Source organism: Lampris incognitus, chromosome 13 (assembly GCF_029633865.1).
Source record: "Lampris incognitus isolate fLamInc1 chromosome 13, fLamInc1.hap2, whole genome shotgun sequence".
Taxonomy (NCBI): Eukaryota; Metazoa; Chordata; class Actinopteri; order Lampriformes; family Lampridae; genus Lampris; species Lampris incognitus.
The window spans coordinates 33917597-33940358 of record NC_079223.1 but is presented as its reverse complement, the minus strand read 5'-3'; the positions used below and the strand labels follow the sequence as shown (position 1 = coordinate 33940358).

Below are 22762 nucleotides of genomic sequence, written 5' to 3'. Positions count from 1 at the left end.
TACATCAGTCCAGATGTAATTTTACACTGCCTCCGGGGTGTGATTATCTACTGACATTTACATGAGGAACAGGGGCCACAGACCTGGTTTACACGTCACCCTATTCATTTCCCTATTGGCACGACTCAGTAGAAATATAACATGGGTTTGAATAACACATTCCCAGAGACAAACAGCAGCACAGCTGCAGCTACCTCTCAGCATATACCGTATTTCCCAGACTAGTCGCATTTATATGGGGGTACAGTATTGATGCATGGGTCAGGATTTTTTAATACCCGTACCCACCTGACCCGTTATGAGAGCCAATCCATACTGCCTGACCCGCTAGAAATGTGTTAATTAACCACCTGACCGACCCGCAAACCTCAAAATTTGGCCTAGGCAACAGCAAAGTGAGCCGTGTTGCACTTCTTCATTTTAGGGCTGTTTGGCCAACATGATACACTGATTGCGAAGCATGGCCTGTTGTATATTAGCCTAATAGCGTCTGGGTCTAGGATATTAATATACAGACTAATTGGTCTAAATGGTGTTATTTATTGTTGAATAGCAGCAAAACATGCAACCTATCATTAAAGACATGAACTTTGTCTCTTTCTGTCTCTGTCTCTCTCTGTCTCTGACTCGCTTTCTCTCTCTCTCTCTCTCTCTCTCTCTCTCTCTCGCGCGCGCGCGCGCACACACACACACACACACACACACACAAGCCTCTTTCTGACCAAAAAAGAGTTTTGGAGGTGTTAACAAAAACTACAGATACCACTTTGAAAAAAAACACTCGTAGGTGAAGCCTCAACACTCTGAAACACATGCACTGACCAAAACTACGATTGCAAATTGATGATAAAGTTGCTTGCTTGGATGCGTGTGTGTGTGCGTGCGTGCGTGCGTGCGTGTGTGTGCGTGCGTGCGTGCGTGCGTGTGTGTGTGTGTGTGTGTGTGTGTGTGTGTTAAAGAGAGAACGAGAGAGAGAGAGAGTGTGTGACGGGGGGGGGGGTAGACTAGTAATGCACAGCCTAGCCTATTGCACGCAGTGTTTCTGTAAGTTATTTATAACTTAGTTAGAGCGCAGCTTTGTCACTTTTTGACCCGCCTGCCCAAACTCATGATATTTTCTAGTAAGCTTACTCGAACCCGCCTGACCCGCGGCTTGTGGGTCGACCCACATATCACTATGGTACAGTATTTTCGATGGCGTCACAAGATTTAAACAGTGCCATCCAGTGGTCTTATTTGAGATGCAGCGTATTCGAAAAATTACACTGTAGAGGTCGCGGCACTGAGTGGCAAAAAGACTCGACTGGCGGCGTTAACTTGAATACGGCGAAAACGCATCTACAATGGGAAAGAGCTGTTGTGCGATAGGCTGCACTAATAGATTTCACAAGAAATCGGAGTTATCTTTTTACAGACTACCGAAAGATAAGGTAAAGAGAAACAAATGGATCATTGCATTTCGCAGAAACAACTGGAATCCAGGCACCGAATCGTGGATTTGCGGTTCCCATTTTGTGTCAGGTAGGCTAACGTTAGGCTATGTTGGATTTTTGGGTAACGTTAAATGGTAAAATCATAGTCATATACTGTATTAACTACTCATCAATTAAATATTTAGCATCTTTCATAAGTTTTTGTCATCATATTTTTAAAAAAAAACGTCCTTGTGTTGTGTTCTACAAACAAAGGGGAGAATGGTTGGCTTAACGTTACAGTTTTCACAGTTGTAACTTGATAAAGTAAAAATAAATATTTGTACAAACCTGTCCACATACAACCAGCATGTCCATCGGTGTCCTCGTCCCTTTAATTTCGCCAACAAACCCCGCCTTGAAGCACGACCAAGCGTCAAGACTTTTGTACACCTTCAGGCTTTGCTTTGTGTATTTCCCTGGCGTAGAAATCAAGTACATATCAGGAAACTCGATTTGGGCTAAATGTTAATGTCCATGGACCACTGGTTATTTGGCAAGCTGTACGGGTCACTGTCAAATCCAACTTCTTTTAATTTGAACAGATAGTCTTGCGTTATAATCCCGGTTTCACCGTTTCCCCAACTAGAAGCCGCCATCTTGCGGGATGTTTTGCCGCCCACTGCGACTGAGGGGGCGTGTCCCAGTGGGAAAGTGACGTCAATGCATACCCTGTATAAATCACTGGACCAGCCAGACGAAGAAAAACAAAACAAAGCAGCGATTTAGTCCGGGAAATACGGTACATATATTTCAAGCAAATTCAGAAGCACTCTGTCTAATCAGCTAAGATAACGAAATAACATTTCAAGTGTGCTTTTGTTTCGGAAGACGCCTCAACACACGGTGTAGTGCATGTGTTGTGCGGTTCATGGAAAACGTCAGCAGAATCACAGTGGCTCGCTAAACCAGCCAGCCCCAAGGAGCTTGGTGACGCTCTCATCTCTCTGTGCTCAGCATAAAACTATCGATCATGTTTCTAAGAGTGTCGCTACCCAGCACCTCTCGCTGTCTCTCTCTCCTCTGTCTCTCTTTCTTCCCCCCCTCTTTCTTTCCCATGTATACCCCTCTCACCGTCCCCCATTTCCTTGACCTTGCGTTAATCTGAGAAGGCAGTGATGGTGCAGAGATGAGGCCTGTTCCTCTAATAATGTCATTACATCCACTTGTAGCCTTTAGTCAGCCCTGACCGAGCCTACCTCCGCTGTGTTCTCCCTCTCTTCTTCCATCACCAGCAGAGATGGGCTCAGCAGTGAGCCCCTCATACCGCACAGAAAACCAGTACTCAGGAACAATCATTCAAGTCTTTTATGTACCGGAAAAAGGCCTAGAATTCAGACGTGGTCCAGCCCATGATGGTTTTATATTTTGGGCTATTTTTCATTAGAGTGGTAAGCTGTTTATCCATCAGGTTTATACATCAATAATTAGAATATGCACTTTCAATATTGTTTTTTTTTCATTAAAATATTATTTTATTTTAAAAAATTGAAAAATATTTTTTGTTTTTTTATTTTATTATTTCTTATTATTAACATTGTATGGTTGAGTTTTGGGGGTTTTGCACAATTGAAAACCATTAAGTATTGTATGTATTATATCTATGTAAAGAGATTACAAGATATTAAGATATTGTAGATAGATAGATAGATAGATAGATAGATAGATAGATAGAGCCCATCATATTATTTTTAATTAATCAGTTATTATGCATAATCATTTGCAATTAATCACTCAATTAACCATTATGCATTAACTCATCAGTCATTTTTGGACAGTTTATTCATTTATTCTGCAACAGCCAGAAATAAATACCATATTAACGATTGTTCTAATACTGCATATGAGAGCAAAATCATATAGTCCCAGTGTCCAGCTCTTAAGTAGGAGAATAGGAGGAAGAAGACATGACATCTCGTTCATGGTGGAGGGTGAATTAGGTTTTAAGTAGGTTACAGTAATCCCTTCCTAGGGAGACTCTATATAGTGAGAACACATCTGTCTGCATCTGCTCATTTATTGCATAAAATGATTTATGCTGGATAATGGAATGGATGATTTATGAGAGACGTATTTACCATATTTTCTCAAAGAACTTTGACTATGTACCATTATGTTATTATTAATGAGTCAGGAGAGATGATCAAGTATGAACAAAATAACCACTAATATGTTCAATTTTTAGTAATTTTACTTACCTCTACCTTAATATTACACAGTTATATATTAACATGGTCTTTGTTCTTGTTTTTTAATTACTTTTCCAGAGCTAATGAATGTTTAAGACATTGATAAATCATTGAAACAAATAAAGCCAGCTATGTAGTTTTCAATACATTGGTATTTACTTACAAATAAACCAACGTATCGTTGACCACGGATGTAGCATATCTAATAACTATCAAATGTATTGCCATGTGGTTGTTACTCTTCAGATTTGTCTAATCGTTTAAGTATTATTTTGTGTCCCATAACGAATAGCCATTTTACTCAGTATAATACATGTTTTATACCACATGTGTACAAAAACAACCGCATCCTATAGCAAAAGTATTTCGGTAAACACGTTAATTTTTCAGCTTTTAACTCCTGAATCAGAGCTACTGGGATGTAAAATGAGAGGTATGCTTTCTTGTAATTGCATTGGGCTTTCATGGCAGGTTAAATTAGCTGTGTGGCCAGCTCTAAAACCTCAACAAACAGTCTGGGCTTTTGTTCTTCCGCCCGTAAACCGTCACTTTAGTTTGAGAAACCAAGTCCTCCTGTTGGTTTTGTGTTTGAATGTAGTCCAGATAATATCTGGGGGCCATCGTCAGTGAATAGCTTGTCTAAGAATGAGGACAAGCTTTGTCGTTGCATGAGGGAGCCATCTCTGGTGATGTCTGTCTCCGGATAATTCAGATTTTTAAACTTCGGGCAATGAAGATATTACATGAAATATTTTCACAACATTACAGCTTTGGGTGTCTTGAAAAGCACTATATGTAATGATGATGATGATTAACATTATGTCGTATATTGAGACACTTTGTATGTGATGGCATGTTGTAAAGGAAATAAAATCCTTATCTAACAAATTCATAAGAAACATATTACTAATAAACATATTACTTATATGGTGGCATACACTCGTGTTTTTGTTTGTTTACAGAACGCAGTGAAAATAACTTGCTAGGTAATGCTAGCTAATACGTTGACTGGCAGAGGTCTGTGACAGCGGATATGATAAAATTGCAACCTGAGAATAAGCGGCACACACTGCCCCGTAAACCAGTGATGATAAATGTCATCTGAAAACAAGCCTTTGTCATTGTTGTTTTGCCCCTGCATGTGACACAATGATAAGAGTCACACTTGATAGTCTGTCAGAGCTGGTTACTCCAATGCTAAATAGGTCAGACACTTACTGGAGCATTCAGAGAAGGTTGGGGGTGGAGGGGGTATGGAGATAGAGCTTGCAAAGTAAAAATGCGTCTGTAGTTTTCGTTCTCCATCTTAACCTCGAGTTCTTCAGATGTGGGTTGCCAGAGGTGTAAAAACCAGGTCCAGAAAGTAAAAGTCCAAACCATGTATTTGCTCCACTCATGCACTACACCAGCAGATTCTTGTCAATACCACTCCTCAACTAGGTAGGGAAAACTAGCTAATGAAATCAACTGGTTTAGTAAAATGGTTGGAGCAAATACACGGTTTGGACATTTACTTTGTGGACCTGGTTTTTACAACTCTGTCAGGACTCCATCTGTGGTGGCCTGTGGTAGCGGTAGACAGTTCCCACCCTTAGAAAAGTGGCATCCTCAAACCAAAGCTAACACAGGCAATCTAATGTATTACAAACTAAATAAACAATAAATAAATAAATACAGAATTCCTATTCCTCTATGTATGTCTTCAGTCTGAGACTGGCTGACATTTCCTTTGATCAAAATTTAATCCAACAGGTTCTGCCCCTGAAAAGGCAGGATTTTATTAAAGTTCTCCTTTTGTAAGTAGGAAACATAAGATTAACCTCATAATATTAATGTATCACAGGTTGTTTGGCATGGTCACAGGAACCTTATTTCAACACTACAGCACATAAAAAAATCAAAAGACTTCAGAAATAAAAAAAAAAACTATATGGGAACCCTATGCTACTGTAATATTGATTGTAGAATTGATAGATTAACCGTCCGCATCATCTTCACAATTCAACCCTACTTCTGCCTGAGTTGGAACCTGTTTGCTGCTGAATCAGTGTTCATCCTACCCGGTCCAAAATTTCAGCAGCAGCATATGGAGACCATATCCAACTATGGTAAAGATGCCAGTTAATACGATGTAACCCGACTCCATGGTCCAGCTTGTTTAAAAAAAAAATCCTGGACTTTACCTTGAAACCTTTCCAAGTACTTAACCATGATTATAATTTTAACATTCATAGTCCTTACACACATTCTCTTTAATCTGTCTCGCCCTCTCCAGTAAGATCCAATCTGGCAACAAGATGGTGCTGGCCATCACCACAGACGCCTGCCAGGGCAAGGACAACTTTGTCCGCTACCTGGAGCATGTTCAGGCAGTGGTCACCGTCAATGCCAGCCGCCGGGGCAACCTCAACATCAACATGACCTCGCCCATGGGCACCAAATCCATCCTGCTGAGCCGAAGGCCTCGCGATGATGACGCCAAGGTGGGGTTCGACAAGTGGCCCTTCATGACCACCCACACCTGGGGCGAGGACCCCCGCGGAACCTGGGTGCTGGAGGTGGGCTTCCAGGGTGAGGAGGCACAGCGCGGCGTCCTGAAGGAGTGGACCCTCATGCTGCACGGGACACAAAGTGCACCTTACATAGACCAGATAGTGCGTGATTACCAGTCCAAACTGGCCATGTCCAAAAAGGAAGAGCTGGAGGAAGAGTTGGATGAGGCGGTGGAGCGGAGTCTGAAGAGCTTGCTGAGTAAAAACAACTAAACCACGCCTGCATGTTGCTGACTCTTTCTCTTTCTCCCTCTCCCTCTCTGCACTCCAGCTCTATTCTGACTCTTCATTTATCTTCTCTCTCTCTCTTCTTGCCCTCGCGTTTGTCTACCTCTCTTTTCCCCAACTCTTTACTCTTTTTCTTTAAAGTGTTTGACTTACCTTCTCCCCAACCCCATCACCAACAATGAATGTTTCTTGTAATCCAATCATGTTATAAGTGTAACCTTCAAATAATCTGCCCTATATAGAGGAAACAACACTATATCACCTGGCTCTCTTGTCTCTCTCTCTTTTTTTTTTACACTTGATGGAGTTGTACATAAACAGAATATAACCGTATATTTCATGTTCTTGCTTTTCCCTACTCTGCACATCTCTTTAGTTAACCGTTGTACAGTTGGTGACTGTAAATGATTTTCTGTGACAGTCTACTTAAAGTTTAATATCTTGCAAACAGAGCAGTGATACTTATTTCCATTTATATTTTTGTGACATGCACTGTTTATATAAACAAGGAAAGGAATGTGTGGTTAATTTTGCAGCCTGTGGTCCTCAAGTCATATTTCATAAATTTTGACATATACCACAATAAATCTGTTCAGCTGTTTGTTAAAACACGTGAGTGATTTACAAGATGCTCAGACAGAATGACTAAAAGCAACAAATAGTTTGTTTGTTCCCCCCCCCCCCCAATTGAATCTCCAACAGCCATACGAGTTTAAGTCTTGTCTGCGTTCTTGGTTTAAGAAATACTCCCTCATAGTTTTCAGAAAAGAGGAAACTTTACTATTATCTCTAAGAGTTATGAGCACCAAAATATACTTTTTATTTTAAAATCAAAATGATTTGTCTGGGGTAGCGTAGCGGTCTATTCTGTTGCCTACTAACATGGGAATGGCTGGTTCGAATCCCCGGGGGAACTGGTGGGGGAAAATAGTGTGATCCTCCCATGCGCTACGTCCCCCTGGCGAAACTCCTCCCTGTCAGGTGAAAAGAAGCGGCTGGCGCAGGGGTGGGCAATCTTATCCAGAAAGGCCCGGTGGGGTGCAGGTCTTTGCTCCAACCAAGCAGTTACACACCCGATCCCGCTAACCAACCACTAGAGTCTCTGCTGAGGAACCTGATTAGGAGACACAGGTGTGTAACTGCTTGGTTGGAGCAAAGACCTGCACCCACACCGGCCCTTTCTGGATAAGATTGCCCACCCCTGCTGGCGACTCCACATGTATCGGAGGAGGCATGTGGTAGTCTGCAGCCCTCCCCGGATCGGCAGGGGGGGTGGAGTAGTGACCGGGACGGCTCGGAAGAGTGGGGTAATTGGCCGGGTGCAATTGGAAGAAAAAGGGGGGGGCGGGGCTCAAAATAATTTACTGGGCTGGCATTGTTCTATTCAGTATTTACCATATTCAGAATAATGAGCTCCACGCCTTCTTCACAAAGTCTTTTTTTAGGTTGAGTGAAGGGATGCACAATGATATCGACACACCATCGGTATCGGCCAATAAAGGCTTTAAAATGAAATATCAACATCGGCCCGATATGACAGGCCGATAAGATGACGCCTTACGCGCACGCGACGTAAACCATTGACCAGGTACGGAAGCAGCGCGTCACGTGGGCGGAGCAGGGTTTTGGGTTTTTTTTACCAGCTACACCAACTGCATCTGTGCTGTGTGTGGCTGCATGCCAGCCATGTTATCTGCCATTGGAAAATGGCAAGTTAGGTGGCAAATGCTTTAACGGTTGCTGAATTGATTAAATACGTTTTGACTACAGGATCTTGGATAGACATGAGTTTGATTGATGTGGCATTTTAATGTGCAATGAAAACAAACCCCACAAGGTTGCATTGCTGTGTCGCATTGCCTTCGGTACAATGAGGTATTTATTTTAATTATGGAGTTTTTTGTTTTGTTTTGTTTTGTTTTGTTTTCTCTCCTTTTTCTCCCCAATTGTACCTGGCCAATCACCCCATTCTCTGAGCTGTCACGGTCGCAGCTCCACCCCCTCTGCCAATCCGGGGAGGGCTGTAGACTACCACATGCCTCCTCCAATACATGTGGATTCGCCAGCTGCTTCTTTTCACCTGACAGTGAGGAGTTTCACCAGCGGGACATAGCATGTGGGAGGATCATGCTGTTCTCCCCCGAACAGGCGCCCCAACTGACCAGATGAGGTGCTAGTGCAGCGACCAGGACACATACCCACATCCGGCTTCCCACCCGCAGACACGACCAATTGTGTCTGTAGGGACGCCCAACCAAGCCGGAGGTAACACGGGGATTCTAACCGGCGATCCCTGTGTTGGTAGGCAACGGAATAGACTGCTAAGCTACCCGGACGCCTTTAATTATGTTTAAACAGATTGGGCTGGTCTGTAGGAGGGCTGCGTAGCCGTGCGTAGAGAGGAAAAAAATAGGCCATCCATCCATCCATCCATCCATTATCCAAACCGCTTATTCTGCTGTCGGTCGCGGGGATGCTGGAGCCTATCCCAGCAGTCATTGGGCGGCAGGCAGGGAGACACCCTGGACAGGCTGCCAGGCCATGTAAAAATAAGATCAGCACGACTTCCTGGTCAATGTCGCAGCTTCAGTTCAGTCCACTACAGGAGAGACCGGATGTTCTCTGCAATTACGTGGAAAAATACATGCACATATTTAAGCATAGGCATCGGCAATCAGCCAAAATGAGTTGGAAAATATCGGCATAATGGATTTCAGAAAAAGTCTAATCTCGTGCATCCCTAGTTCAGTGTGATTGTTAGATTGGACAATGCCAGGATAATAAAGCCCATTTTATGATGAAGCCCTGAGTGCCTCGGTTTTGTGACTCCTGTCCTTTTTGAACTCAATTGAGAACCCTGTTACCGAAGAGCACCTTCCAGTAACTGCTTTGATATCATATTCTACACATATCCCACTGTACTTCTCTCTTATGATTAATTATGACCAACCGGCCCTTTTTTCTCAATGTTAAAAAAAAAATCAGCTCGGAAAAAATTACACCTTAGCCCACATCCCACAACCAAGGCTCACCGTGGCTCTTAGTCTCTCCAACTTCCTCTGATGTGTCGCTTTACACTTCCCTACCTATTTCCCTTTATCTTTGTGCAACCCCCCCAATTTACCTCCCCCCCCCAATTTCCTTCCTCGTCTCTGTCAGGAGAGTGGATTAAACAGAGGACGATGTGAACTCTTCTAGGTCATGTCAGTGAAACATAGGTAGGTCTCCTCCACATGCTGCTGCACTTGAAATAACACTCCTCCACCAGGAGAAAGGGCAGGGAGGAGACTGTTGAGACACCTCTGTAGTGCATTAGCAGCACCGCTGTATAAGGTTTCCTTATCTAGCGCCAAAGAGTGATGAAGCTACTTCGCTAAGATAGAATATTGCCTTTGCAATGTAAAGTAGTCCACACGCTTGAGAGGGATGCTGCAAGCATGTGTATGTATGAGTGGAACTGTGTGTTGATGACAATGCAACAGGGAAACAGTCAGAAGCCGGCATCAGTTGAGGCTTGAATCTATTTTTATTACTTAATATATCAAAGCAAATTTATACACAGCAAAACTGTGTTGAGGGCAGGCAGTGGCATCCAATTGAACAAATCAACTCATGGGGAAACTGAAGTTGTAAGGCAGAGTTTGCAAGGGTAGCATAACTTCCTAAGATTTCATCTATTTTTTTTTAACATTTTTTATAGGTGGCTTGGGGCTTCATGTCTCACTCTCCCAAGTTTTCAGACAGTAAAGGTGTATGGCATGAGCTTGGAGGCATATAAAACAACAACAGCAGTACTTATGGAACCAGCTGAACAAATGCTGGACACAAGACCAGAGAGTGCAAAGCAAATGGAGTATTTCAAGATCAGAGCAGGAATGTGTGGTTGGTCTTATGGTCGTTCTCCCTTGGAGACAAAAAAAAATTAAAAAAACTGGTCTCATTCTAGGAACATTTGTCAGTTTATGCAGTCTCATCTTCACATTGGTAATGTCTTATTCGTGGAGCCAGACCATGTGGGACCTTGAAGGGGTTTGTCCAGTTTTAAACAGAATTCATGGTTTTCATTGCTTCTTCTTGCTAGTTTTCTCAATCATGGTCTCTACCACCATGGCGGTCTCCTCATAACCTTTGATTTTGCGGTCGTTGGAGAATTTCTCCACGGACTCCACCACCTCCACCTTCTCGTAGCTCATGGAGTCTGGGCCAAAGCTGCTGGAGCTGGAGCTGGAGCTGGTGCTGGCTCCGCGAGGGGCAGGCATGGGTGGGCGGGGCCCCCTCTGGCCGTTGTCGTCTCTGTTTCCCTTCGGTCCAGAGGGATCAGTGGCAGGCGGGGCTGGAGTGTGGCCTCTGTGGCCAGGAGTGGGCCCTGGTGCTGGAGAAGGATGAATTTTAGGGGCAGGACTCGGATCTTTGGACTTAGGGAGAGGCTCTCCATTCTTAGACTTTCCTTTAGTGCCTGCTCCTCCTTCTGCTCCTCCTCTGTCCTTTCCTCTCCCTCCCTTATCATCCCCCTTCCCTCCCTTATCATCCTGCTTCCCTCCCTCTCCAGCAGAGGGCAGCGTAGGGCTGAGGGGGAGGGGAAGTGGCACGGGTTTAGGGGGTGGGGGCTGGGGTTGGGGGCTGCTGCGTCCGTGGGGCTCGCAGGGGGCCACCATCCCATCTCTAATAGTGACGATGACGTGGCCGGCGGACGGTGTGGATGTGCAAAAACAGGGGTCTGGGTAGCTGCCGTCCCCAGTTACGAGGACGTAGCGACCCTTGGTGTAGAAGTCAGCAATGGGCTCGGGCTTCTTGTATTTTCTCATTCGGTCTCTGACGATGTTGCAGAGCGTGTCAAAGGCCTTGCTGATCTGAGCTCCGTCAGGGACATCCTGGGGCGAGACTCCAGTGAACAAGGGCCTCTGCTCTGTTGTGATCACCCGTTCCTCCAGTCCCTCCTCGCCTGGGCACCCTCTCCTATCCTCATCTGCAAACTCCCCATTGGCTCCTCCTCCATTTCTCTCGTCCTGGCCGCTGTCCATCACATCTTTGGGTGTAAGCTCCTTCTTTTTCAGGACCTTCTTGGCCAGATTCTTCTGGCGAGGCTTGATGCTGGTAATGTCTTGGATAGCCTGAGTGATGTCTGGAAATGAATGCGTGAGGTCAAAGGTTAGCTAGTGTAATGACTTGTTGCTCCAAGTAAAGGCCAAAATTGGCCCAATTTGAAGCAATGCAAACAAAACCAGGTCAAAGCAAACAACGCTAAATGGTTTCCTGATGTGTTACCAGCTAAGCTGCATTTTTAATGAACACCCTCTATTTAAACATGCCTCCTCTAAAAACACCTCAGTGTTACAGAAAGGCTAATGTTATTAGGTACTAATAGTGGACCATGTTTACTTGTTGTGTTTGTTCGTGTGTGTGTGTGTGTGTGTGTGTGTGTGTGTGTGTGTGTGTGTGTGTGTGTGTGAGTGAAAGAGAGAGTCTGCGTCCACTGTATATTTTATTTTCTGTAAAGTGTGAGACACTAGAAACTAAAGCATTAAGTGGTCAGCTCCGTGGTCCTATAGAAATGGAATCTCCCAAAGTCCCTGTTCGCCTAGACGGCGCTTACAAAAGCTGCTGATTGGATGTGCACTGAATAGAAATGAGCCTTATGGAACAGTTGTGATGTGCTGATGTCCTGTTCTCTGTGTCCTTACCTCTCCCCCTGCTCGGGGCTGCGGGCGTGTGAGTGTAGCGGTAATTAGTGGTGAACAGGGTAATTGGCGTGCCAATTATTGCTGAATTCAACCTGTGGAAAAGATACAGTGGTATTTCCCAAATGCATTTGAAGGCACGCCGCACAGTTGGTTTTTGAGTCCTAAACTAAAGCATCAAGTCTGCAAATCAACATCACATTTTTGCAAAGAAAAAAACAACAACGTGTCATTTAACATGAATGCGTCCAAGGAGACGCCCCAGTACAACAATTATGGTGGCGCCCCTGTGAGTCCACAACATTTTTTGCCTAGCAGTGCCACCCTGTGGCTGGTTCTATGTGCTACACTAGTGACCCAGGTGGGTACACTCTGACCTTTGAAGGGGCCCGCTCACCTTTTGCTCAAGTAAAATGAAATTGGAAATTTGCTCGAGTGAATATTAAAGTTGCATCAGTTTGCAATGATTTGAAAAAAAAAACAGATCATGACGACATTATCATGCTCATAATTATTAGGCAATACGAAAGGTGTACCTTACTGAAGTGGAATAGTGCTAAGGAAAAACCTTGCCCAAACTGGTTAATAAGCAGTATATATGTTAGATATATACTGTTTTTTTATACAGATATCGATTTTCAATTATTTGTATCACAAACCCAGTAAGTGCAGTATTACAAAAGGTTTTTGAATATTTAAATGACAACACATGAGTTCCCATGATGTACAATACAGAATGAGCACCCCCAAATTTCTGTGGCTCTCACTGTTCAGTCTGTCATTTGTGCATTTGTATAGGTGTTTTTGGCGTGTGCGTGTGTGTGTGCAACCTACCTGTTGTCTTCGTTCTCAATGATCCTCTTGTACCTCTCCAGCTCATTCTCCAAAGAGGTCTGGTACATGGCCAGGTGGCGACACTCGTTGGTGTACTTCTCCAGGGACCTCTCGGCCTCCTCGATCTCTTTCCGCAGAGCCTCGATTTGCTCATTATACATCTGGATCTCGTCGTCGTAGCTCTCCTGTGTGCTTTTGATGGCTTGCTCCAGCACTGTGGTCTGAGAGGGCGGGAGAACGAAAGAGACGGAGGAAGGTCATGGACAGAGAAAAAGAAAAGAAATTGACATTATAATCTTCACCGGTGCACTGCATAGGTCACCGAACAACTGATACGAGTGGAGAAAGTGTCACTGATGAAAACCATGATTACTAATGAAGAGGTGATTATAGACGATCCTAACATAAATATCTCACTGGTCCCCACAGCACAGGTGATGTTCAACAATTCTAAATTAATGGGAAAATGGCACACGTGAAAGTATAGCCTCAGAGTTTGGATAAGTAAAGCATATGATGAAGAGCGTGATCTTCCCAAGTTAAAGTAACTGTATGATATGAGTCCATGACATCCGTGGCATACTGGAAGTCGAGAGAAAAATTTCCAAGGTGAAGACGGACGTCTGGGAGGACAGCAAAAATATGTGAGAAGTAGCACTGGGGTAGGAACACCAATAAATAAATATAAAGAATGAAGTACCTGCATCGATAGGCAGTTTGGTTCATTCATGCTTATATTATACCAGTCCCTTGTGTCCCTCAGAAGGGAAGGTCCTGTAAGTAAAGGGCCTATGGCACCCTTCAACCTTGACGCCTTAGGTGGAGAGCAGCTGGTTTCCACTGGGCCTGGAGCTATGTGGCTGTCCCACAGTAAGGTCATTGCTGACATCCAGTGGTCGTCCTCTGCCATCACCCGTAGGTTGCAAAATGGGTTTATGTCGGTAAATAAAGGAATTCAATTGTCTTCAAAGAGTAATCTGCTCTTTCTGACACTACAACGGCATTATGAATAACCGCGACAGGGTCCATTTACGTATCGAATCGACTGATGTGGAAGTGATTTGACCCCCTGATGTGGGCTCTGATGAGCTCTGTGCTGTATAGCAGAAGCGAGGCACCGACAAATACGTGGTCTTTATTTGTCATCACCTACACATTACACTAGTACAGCTGTAGGGAAATATGTGGGTGCGTGTGTGATAACTGTCGTTGTCATGGCAACACTGGGACTAACCTCGGTCTTCTGCGTGTGTGTGTGTGTGGGAGAGATACCTGTTGTTGTCATGGCAACACTGGGACTTACCTCGGTCTGTAGGCGGTGTTTTTGTGCCTGCAGCTGACAGAGGGCACTCTTGTACTCCTCCAGTTGACCCTGCAGTGCTGGAACCCTCCTCTGAGCAAGCAGCCTCTCTTGCTCCTTCATACACACAAACCAAACAACAAACAAACACATGCACAGACAACAGACCAGAAACCAGAACATGTCGTTGGAGCGGAAGGGTAAATCATCACAGCACAAAGGTCTTAACATGCACCTCTCTCGACATAAACTTGCCAACGAGATGGATGTAATTTTTCCCCAATTTTGCACCGTAGGAAAACTTTATCCCTTTGTTTCTTGAACGAAAGGCTGACAATATTGATGCTGAGGTAAAAATGACAGAAGACACATCAATGACACATACAGGGTTTGGACTGGGACAATTCACATGCGCTGGATGCTAACTGCTGCAGGGAGTGACAAACAAAAGGGAAGCAGACCCGCTCGCCTAACTTGCCAGCTACTGTGGCACATTTCCACACAGATTAGCACACATAGCCAGTGCCCTACAGTTGCTTTATTGTGTGGCGTGACACATCCTGACTCAGCTGGTCCCACTATTAGACTGTTTTTCTCTCTTTCTTTGTTTGTCTGTATGTCTGCATCCTTTCCCCAGCTCCCCTCCCCCTTTCTCGCTAAGCTACACACATGCATGCACACATCCACAAATGTACACACAAACTAAAACAAACAGAAACAAGCATGTATGCAGACATGCTCCACTCACAAATACAACATTACATGTACACAAGTGTGCGCCACATGCATCTCCATGTGCCCAAATGCATGGTCTGAAAAACCAATTTCTTCCGTAAGCCCAGGCACGTAACAAGGACTCACACACACACACACACACACACACACACACACACACACACACACACACACACACACACACACACACACACAGACACATGCACGCACACACAGTGACAATCAAAGTGACCTCACCTCGGAGATGCCCACTGACACGTTGGCAACCAAGGGCGTTGTCTGGTTGATCTGGTGCAGAATGTTGACATAGGTCTGGATCTCAGCTAGGTTCTGTATCAGGAAGGATGAAGTCCATATCAAAACACATCAGCAGCACCAAAGTGAAAGATACCCACCTGAAGGTGTTTAACTTTTAAGATATTACATTTTCTTTATACACTTCTCTTTGCTCGTCCTCTACACAGTTTACTGAAAACGGCACAAGGGCATGTCTGAGAGGGTCCAATAAAAGGTTGCGTCTCAAGCGTTTCCTCATTGATGTGTTTTAAACAGCGCCAGCTTTACTTTACAGCAACTGGAATCCCATCTTGTGCAATCGATCTCCAACCAAACAATGAAAGAAAGCTATCTCAGATCTTCAGTAAGGTTCTGCTCATTTAAAATCTCAAGCTCTTCTCAATATCCATGCAGGATGGAAAATGATCTCTTAGTCACAGAATAAAGGTAATTACTGCAGTACCTTTCAGACAGTTATTTCAATACTGAGCTGTCATATACTAAAAACAAAAAAAATCATGAAAAGCAGCTCTCTCGGGTAAGAAAGTCTATAGAGTGTTTTCCTGTTGCGGTATCTAGCAGCCTCTGGATTGGTTTTAATTTGTCTATCCTACTATACTGTTTCCACTCCGCAGTCACAATGTCTCACTTGTATCCCTGTTCATCAACGTTATTACATGATGTGTGTGGGTCCCTGTCCACATCCAAACCGAATCTTTGCCCCATCCCCACAACAGCAGGGTCCACGTTGCCTATTTGCTTGGTTTGCAGTGGTCTTAGTTTACTAGCTCTTCAAGCTAACACCTGTTTTATTGTGATAAGATTTTAGACAGTTGAAAAAGGAGAAACAATTTGCTAATTTGAATTATTCTATTTGCAAAAACAAAACAAAAAATTGCCAAGCAAACAATTACCATGTTAACTAGTTCATTAACACTAGAATTGGTTGATTGATTGGTTGATTGATTGATTGGTTGATTGATTGGTTGATTGATTGATTGATTGATTGGTTGATTGATTGATTGATTGATTGATTGGTTTTATGGACCATCAGGCACAAAAATCCAAGGTATAACATGTTAAAGTGAAAGCACTTATTTCCAAAATGGTCCCAAGATGTTAAAAGAGAAAAAAACATAAAGAAGCAGCATAAAAACTAAATAATAAAACCCTAAAATCCAAAAACACACCATCAGGGGGAAGACAATAACTCCCATATCAAAAACAGAGACAGATAAATAAAAATGCCATTGCAGCTTTCATTATAAATCTATCCTAACCTGACTTCTAAAAAGCCCCTCTCATATTTAAAGATTGGAGGGCTTCCGGGTAGCGTAGCGATCTATTCTGTTGCCTACCAACACGGGGATCGCCTGTTCGAATCCCCTTGTTACTTGGTCGGGCGTCCCTACAGACACAATTGGCCGTGTCTGCGGGTGGGAAGCCGGATGTGGGTATGTGTCCTGGTCGCTGCACTAGTCCCTCCTCTGGTCGGCCAGGGTGCCTGTTCGGGGGGAGGGGGAACTGGGGGGGAATATTGTTATCCTCCCACGCGCTACATCTTCCTGGCGAAACTCCTCACTGTCAGGTGAAAAGAAGCGGCTGGCGACTCCACATGTATCAGAGGAGGCATGTGGTAGTCTGTAACCCTCCCCGGATCGGCAGAGGGGGTGGAGCAGCGACCGGGATGACTCGGAAGAGTGGGGTAATTGGCCAAGTACAATTGGGGAGAAAAGGGGAAAAATCCAAAAGAGAAAAAAAAAGAAGACTGGATGTGTAGCAGAAAGCTGGTCCACAATAAGGCCCCAGTGTAAAAGAAGGTGCTTCTGTCTTCATGTTTCACTCACGTTACATGAAGGCACACTGGCCCTGGTATCACAGGTATGCTGAGTTTGGATTGCTGAGTTTGGATCACTGTTGTCTGAGAACAGGAGCACTGAAGAGCAAACCCACTGACCATATTGTACATATGATGCACCTTCTGTTCGTACTGGCAGCACTGCTACACTTCTGAATTCATCACTACCAACATGAGCTCGAGGGGAGGCATTTCATAAATACCAAATAATACTATTTTGTATCACCTGTAGTTTGTTCCTAAATTAAGCCATCAAACTACTGTACCAAGCAGAACATGCGTAGTCGAAATGACAGTGTACCAGTGGGGACATGAGAAGTTTCTCCACGGAAAAGCCGAAAAGCCTTGTTCTGCAAAACTGGAACTTGAATTTGCTGGCGCACTTATGCCCCTTTTCCACTACATGTTACCGGGTCAACTCGACTCGACTTTTTCGTTTTCCATTACTGGAAAGTACCGGCATTTTGGTAACTGTTATCACTTTTCTGGTACCACCTTTGTCGAGGTTCCAAAAAAACTGGAGCGGGTACCAAAATCAATGCAGACCAGCTACACTAAGGGTAAGGGGGTACTGTTACGGTGACGGAAAACGACACTGCGAGTTGAGATGAGTCGAGTCGAGGCAAGTTGAGCCGGTGCCATGTAGTGGAAAAGGGGTATGATAATATTTCAGCAGCAATAGATTCACAGGAGAGTGACTGTTCCAATATTATCCTAAATACGAGACACTTGTCTGAGATACAATTTCAGCTCCATTACGGCAGACTTTCAGCTTATTTGTTCTTGATAGTTTCTTCTTAGTTCCAAACAGGATCGACTCGGTTTTACCCAAAACGTATTGAAAGCGTGTTATCCACGAGCCTCTCTCTTACACTTTGTAAGTCATTACTTAGTGTCGACACCATTGTCAGGCAGCAGTAATGCAGAATCATCAGCATACAACCAGAGCTGCCTTGCACAGCTGCTGGCTGTGAAAGGCCATTTATATACATAAGAAATTATCATCATTATTTTTATTATTTATATCACTACCCTATTATTATTTTATTACTACCCTTACTTTTTTTTTCTGAGAGTCACATATTTGCCTCTGCATATGTTGAACCAAAGTGTAATATGTGCCTGTTTCAAGCTGTAAAAAGCTCTTCTATGAGTCAAAAGACATAAATACAATGGACCTAACGGAGCCGTCTCGTCATCTTTTGATTTCATCGACCCAGGTAGTCAAGGCCGTCTACAAGAACACCGTTAATGTGCACATGAATTGAAGTGGCTGCTGGCTGTCTGGTATAAATCCTTGCTTTGCCATCAGCATATCTATTGATTTCTGTTCATCTTACTAATGTACCTCATAAACACTACCCATGCTCACTGACATATATATATAGATTTCTGTGATACCCAGACTCGGTGTATTATTGTCCGCAGATTAACAGCACTGACCTTCTTGTATCTGTCTTTGGTGGAGTTGATGTCATCCTGCAGGAACTGGGATTGGATCTGGTACTCGAGATTTCTAAGCAAAGCGCTGTCAGCCTCCTGTCAGACAGGAGAGGAAGAGCGAGAAGAGGGGAGAGGGCATCATGGGAGATGGGAAAGGGAAAGAGAACGAGCGATGAGAGAGCAGGGAAGGAGGTTAGATGCGTGGTGTCAAAAAAAAAGAAGAAGAGGAAGGGGAGAGAAGAGAAGGGCAAAGAACCCCCCCCCCCAAAAGCAACAGGAAGAGAGAGAGGGAAGTAAAGGAAAGGGATAAAACAGGTGAGGCGTCTGTGTCTGCCCATGCAGTAGCATTCATTAAGACCTCTCTACTACTACTACTTTCGGCTGCTCCCGTTAGGGGTCGCCACAGCGGATCATCCGTTTCCATTTCTTCCTGTTTTCTGCGTCTTCCTCTGTCACACCAGCCACCTGCATGTCTTCCCTCTTCACATCCATAAACCTCCTCTTTGGCCTTCCTCTTCTCCTCTTCCCTGGCAGCTCCATATTTAGCATCCTTCTCCCAATATACTCAGCATTCATTAAGACCTATATACCATTAATTCATGGATGACGCCACAGTAAAATCATCACCTATGCAGAAGTGCATGCACTACAGTAATTCCTCTATCTCTCATACACACAAGGACACACAGCATTATAATGCTGTTATAATACTGTTATTGAGTCCAAGCAAGTAAGGACTTGGCGAATTTGTGTCCAGTGGACATATTCTATATGTGTCCAGTAGGGATGAGGAATTTCTGAGGGCACAGTTCACTAGAGCATTGCACACAGCTCATAGTAGGAGGTAATGCAATATGATCCGTGTGAGAGGGACCTGCAAGGGCCCGTTTTTTAGCAGAGATGTCCAAAACATGAAAGAAGGCCGCACTCCATCGAAGCAAGTAAACAGCATATGTTATGCTCTTTAAGCAAAGCAAAGCACACTATGTACAGGCACTAACGTTGATCATCTGACCTTCTGTCATGTTTTGGACTTCTCCAGCTTTGTTTTTTGTTTTTGTTTTTTTTGAGGCTGAGCCCTCAACTGAAGTTTGAGAATTGCAGTTGTCTCTGAATTTTTTTAAAAATTATTTCTATTATTGTTTTTTATGTTGTACTTGAAATTTATTTGAAACTACTTGAATGTACTTGAAAAGTGTTGTTTTTGAACAATTTCTTTCTAGCGTTGGAGCCCTGCATTCAAAACATTTTTTTGTTTCTCTGTCCACCCAAAGATGGACTACTCTAGCCTCTCCTACCTTGGTGTATGGATTCCTTTCGGTAACCATTTTAGGACAATTTAAGATCTATAGGTGGACTGAACACACCAGACCCTTTAAGTGTTTGACTGCTAGTCTAATATTATTAAAGTTTTCTCTGTAATGACCAAATTCATTTTTATTAAAATTCAGGTTTCAATAAAGACCCTGATGTAAAGTGAATATTTCCACCAACTTTATTCTTAAACTTTTTTTTTTTAAGGAACAGTGAATGGGTGGACCCTGGATTTTAAATTTGCTTGAAAACCCGAATGGCAAATCCATGAGCTGAAGGCTAGAGTTACCAACCGCTATTTAAATCATGTACTCATTTTAAAACGCATCTCTACTTGTGTCGTGTCGACCCACAGCCATACCTTATTTAGTTGCTCCAGCGTGCAGCGCAGCTGTTCTTGATACTCACATTCATTTCTATATCTAGAGAGGAAAACATTAAAATTCATGCATCATTTCAAAGCAGTACAGGTATGAGCACATCATGATAAGAATAGCGGGGACAGGAACGCAAAACACGGATTTTAAGCAATATTTGTATCGTAACTGAACACATTTTGTACTTATTTACAATTAATGGCCCCCTTTGCTGTCTCATGGCTCCCAATGGAATGTGTGGTGAGCCAATAATAAAGCTTTCTCCAGCAGCTAACCCCCCTCCCCCCCTTTCTTCCCAGTTGTACCCGTCAAATTATCCCACTCTTCCGAGCCGTCTCTGCTCCACCCGCTCTGCCGATCCGGGGAGGGCTGCAGACTATCACATGCCTCCTCCGATACATGTGGAGTCGCCAGCTGATTCCTTTCACCTGACAGTGAGGAGTTTCGCCCAGGGGGACGTAGCGCGTGGGAGGATCACGCTGTTCCCCCCAGTTCCCCTTCCGAAGAGGCGCCCCGATCGGCCAGAGCAGGTGCTACTATTGCAGTGACCAGGACACATACCCACATCCGGCTTCCCACCCGCAGGCATGCCCAATTGTGTCTGTAGGGACGCGCGACCAACCCGGAGGTAACACGGGGATTCGAACCCGCAATCCCCGTTTTGGTAGGCAACGGAATAGACCTCCACGCCACCCGGGCGCCCCCTCCAGCAGCTAATCTCTCCAGAATTCGTCAATGATATTTTAAATCCCTGAAAAATCTTTGCCTTTAAAAGGCTCCCTATAGAAGTGTGAGCACCTGGGTTAGAACTGATGCATTTTTTTTATGGCAGGTTTATCATCCTAATCTGGCATCTAATCTGAATGAGAAATAAATTAAAACATTTTAAAAAAAAATCTATAATATTTCTGGCTAGGCTGACAGTTGCTGTCAATGGTTATATTGATAATACAAACATTTTTAGCTTTTCAAAGACTATAACTAAAGATAGAAATCATAACTTGATCACTTTCAGATGAATTTCATTCATCTATTTTGACTGTAGCCTGTCCGACTCATTTTGTTACTTTTAGTGTTTGAGGGGAAAAGGTCTCTGAACAGACCTTTCATTTTTCAGGGAAAATAAAAAGTTGTATGATCTAGAGGTTATAAGACTCCAGCTTTGTTTTGCGTTGTTTTTGATGACTATAGGCCAATGGTTCTCAATCAGGTTCCCAAGTACCGCTGGTATTGCTGATTTTCTATTCTGCCAAGTCGTTAATTACATTCATTCACTGCTCCAGGTCTAAAACCTCCCTGACTGGAAGCTGGAATAACCATAACTAACAGGTGCATTGAAAATCAGCAGTACTGGTGGTTCAGTGAAGATTTGAGTGAGAACCACTGCAATACACCGTTTTGTTCCTAAAGAATAATTCACTTACTTGCTAGTGTACTCATCAAGCATCCGGCAAGCATCCTTGAGCTCACGTTCCAGCTTGGAGTGGTCAGAGGACAGCTCCCGGATGCGCTGCCTGTTGACCTCGATCTGCTCTGTGAAGGCCTCCTCTAGGCCACTGGCCTCCTCCATGCGCTGCAGGGTCTCCAGCTGCTTGCGAAACACAGCATTGCGCTGCTCCAGGACGCGTGCTCTGTTGATGTAGCGGGCGAAGCGGCTGTTGAGCTCCTGGAGGCTCTCCCAGCCCTGGATGGCGGAGGCACCCGCAGAAGTTTCATAGCCCTCGGGTTCTTCTTCGAAGACATCGGCGCGCTCGTATTTCTCCTTGCGCACCTCGCGCAGGTAGCTGGTCTTGAACATGGTGGTGCGTGTCACCCCTGCTAGCTTGGGTTGATCGTATCCCCGGAGTGCTTGGTTCCCTTCAGCACCTTTAGTGTGTGAAAACTCGGATGCTCACCCTTGGCTGTCTCATGCTAGACTAAACGGTGCCCAGCATGGGCTGGTGGCGAAATAGCCCAAAAACACTCCCCCCAGGCTGTGGCCACAAATGCCACATGCCTGGGGCCTTCCAGAGTCTGTCAACGCCTTTGTGACTTAGATAACATAAGCCCTGTCATGATGACAAAGCAGAAAGACAAAAACAAACAAACGCTAGTCCAGAGAACTAACTGCTGCATCACACACACTATTATAGAAGGCCTTTTGGTTCTCGATCAGTTGTTTTTCTAGCTCTCTGTTTGATGTAGGAAACTGGTGGGCGACCCATCACATGATGGAGATGGAAACTGCATCCTAGCATTTTCCATTGGGTGTGGAAAACTTTCGTTTTGGAACACACTAAGTGTGCTGTGCCAATGCAATGAGCCTTCGCTCTCTCACAAGAAGAAAATGCAGGAATTCTAGCCCACAAATTTGAAATCATGAAGGGGCATAATAGTAGAATTTAAAATCTGACAATACCAAATAACTGAGTATTAGACTGTCAGTCATCAGTTTCAGCTATATGTCTGCTGTTGCAGCATAAAGTAACATAAATGTGGTGTTAGTGTTTGTTTTAATGCTAACAAT

General features: G+C 44.1%; 2 protein-coding genes across 2 annotated transcripts in view; one reads left to right on the top strand and one right to left on the bottom strand.

The window, feature by feature from the left end:
* pcsk2 (proprotein convertase subtilisin/kexin type 2) overlaps positions 1 to 6426 on the top strand; it is a 46464-nt gene extending 40038 nt beyond the window's left edge. The window contains 1 exon segment of the mRNA XM_056292046.1: positions 5937 to 6426. Within this exon segment, the coding sequence (XP_056148021.1) occupies positions 5937 to 6426 (490 nt within the window).
* A 4076-nt stretch (positions 6427 to 10502) lies between these two features.
* Positions 10503 to 22054, bottom strand: LOC130122504 (filensin). Its single transcript, XM_056291435.1, has 8 exons — positions 21681 to 22054; positions 20241 to 20301; positions 18566 to 18661; positions 15226 to 15318; positions 14257 to 14370; positions 12954 to 13174; positions 12123 to 12214; positions 10503 to 11563 (listed from the first exon to the last, which is right to left on the bottom strand). The coding sequence occupies exons 1-8, from the start codon at positions 22052 to 22054 to the stop codon at positions 10503 to 10505; spliced, it is 2112 nt and encodes a 703-aa protein (XP_056147410.1).
* Positions 22055 to 22762: the final 708 nt, after the last annotated feature.

Excerpts from the sequence above, each read along its gene's own strand:
- LOC130122504 (XM_056291435.1), bottom strand. The coding sequence starts at position 22,054 with ATGTTCAAGACCAGCTACCTGCGCGAGGTGCGCAAGGAGAAATACGAG. Across the intron at positions 14,371-15,225 it reads TGTCAGTGGGCATCTCCGAG|GAGCAAGAGAGGCTGCTTGC; the intron begins GTGAGGTCACTT and ends GTGTGTATGAAG. Across the intron at positions 11,564-12,122 it reads AGCCCCGAGCAGGGGGAGAG|ACATCACTCAGGCTATCCAA; the intron begins GTAAGGACACAG and ends ATTCATTTCCAG.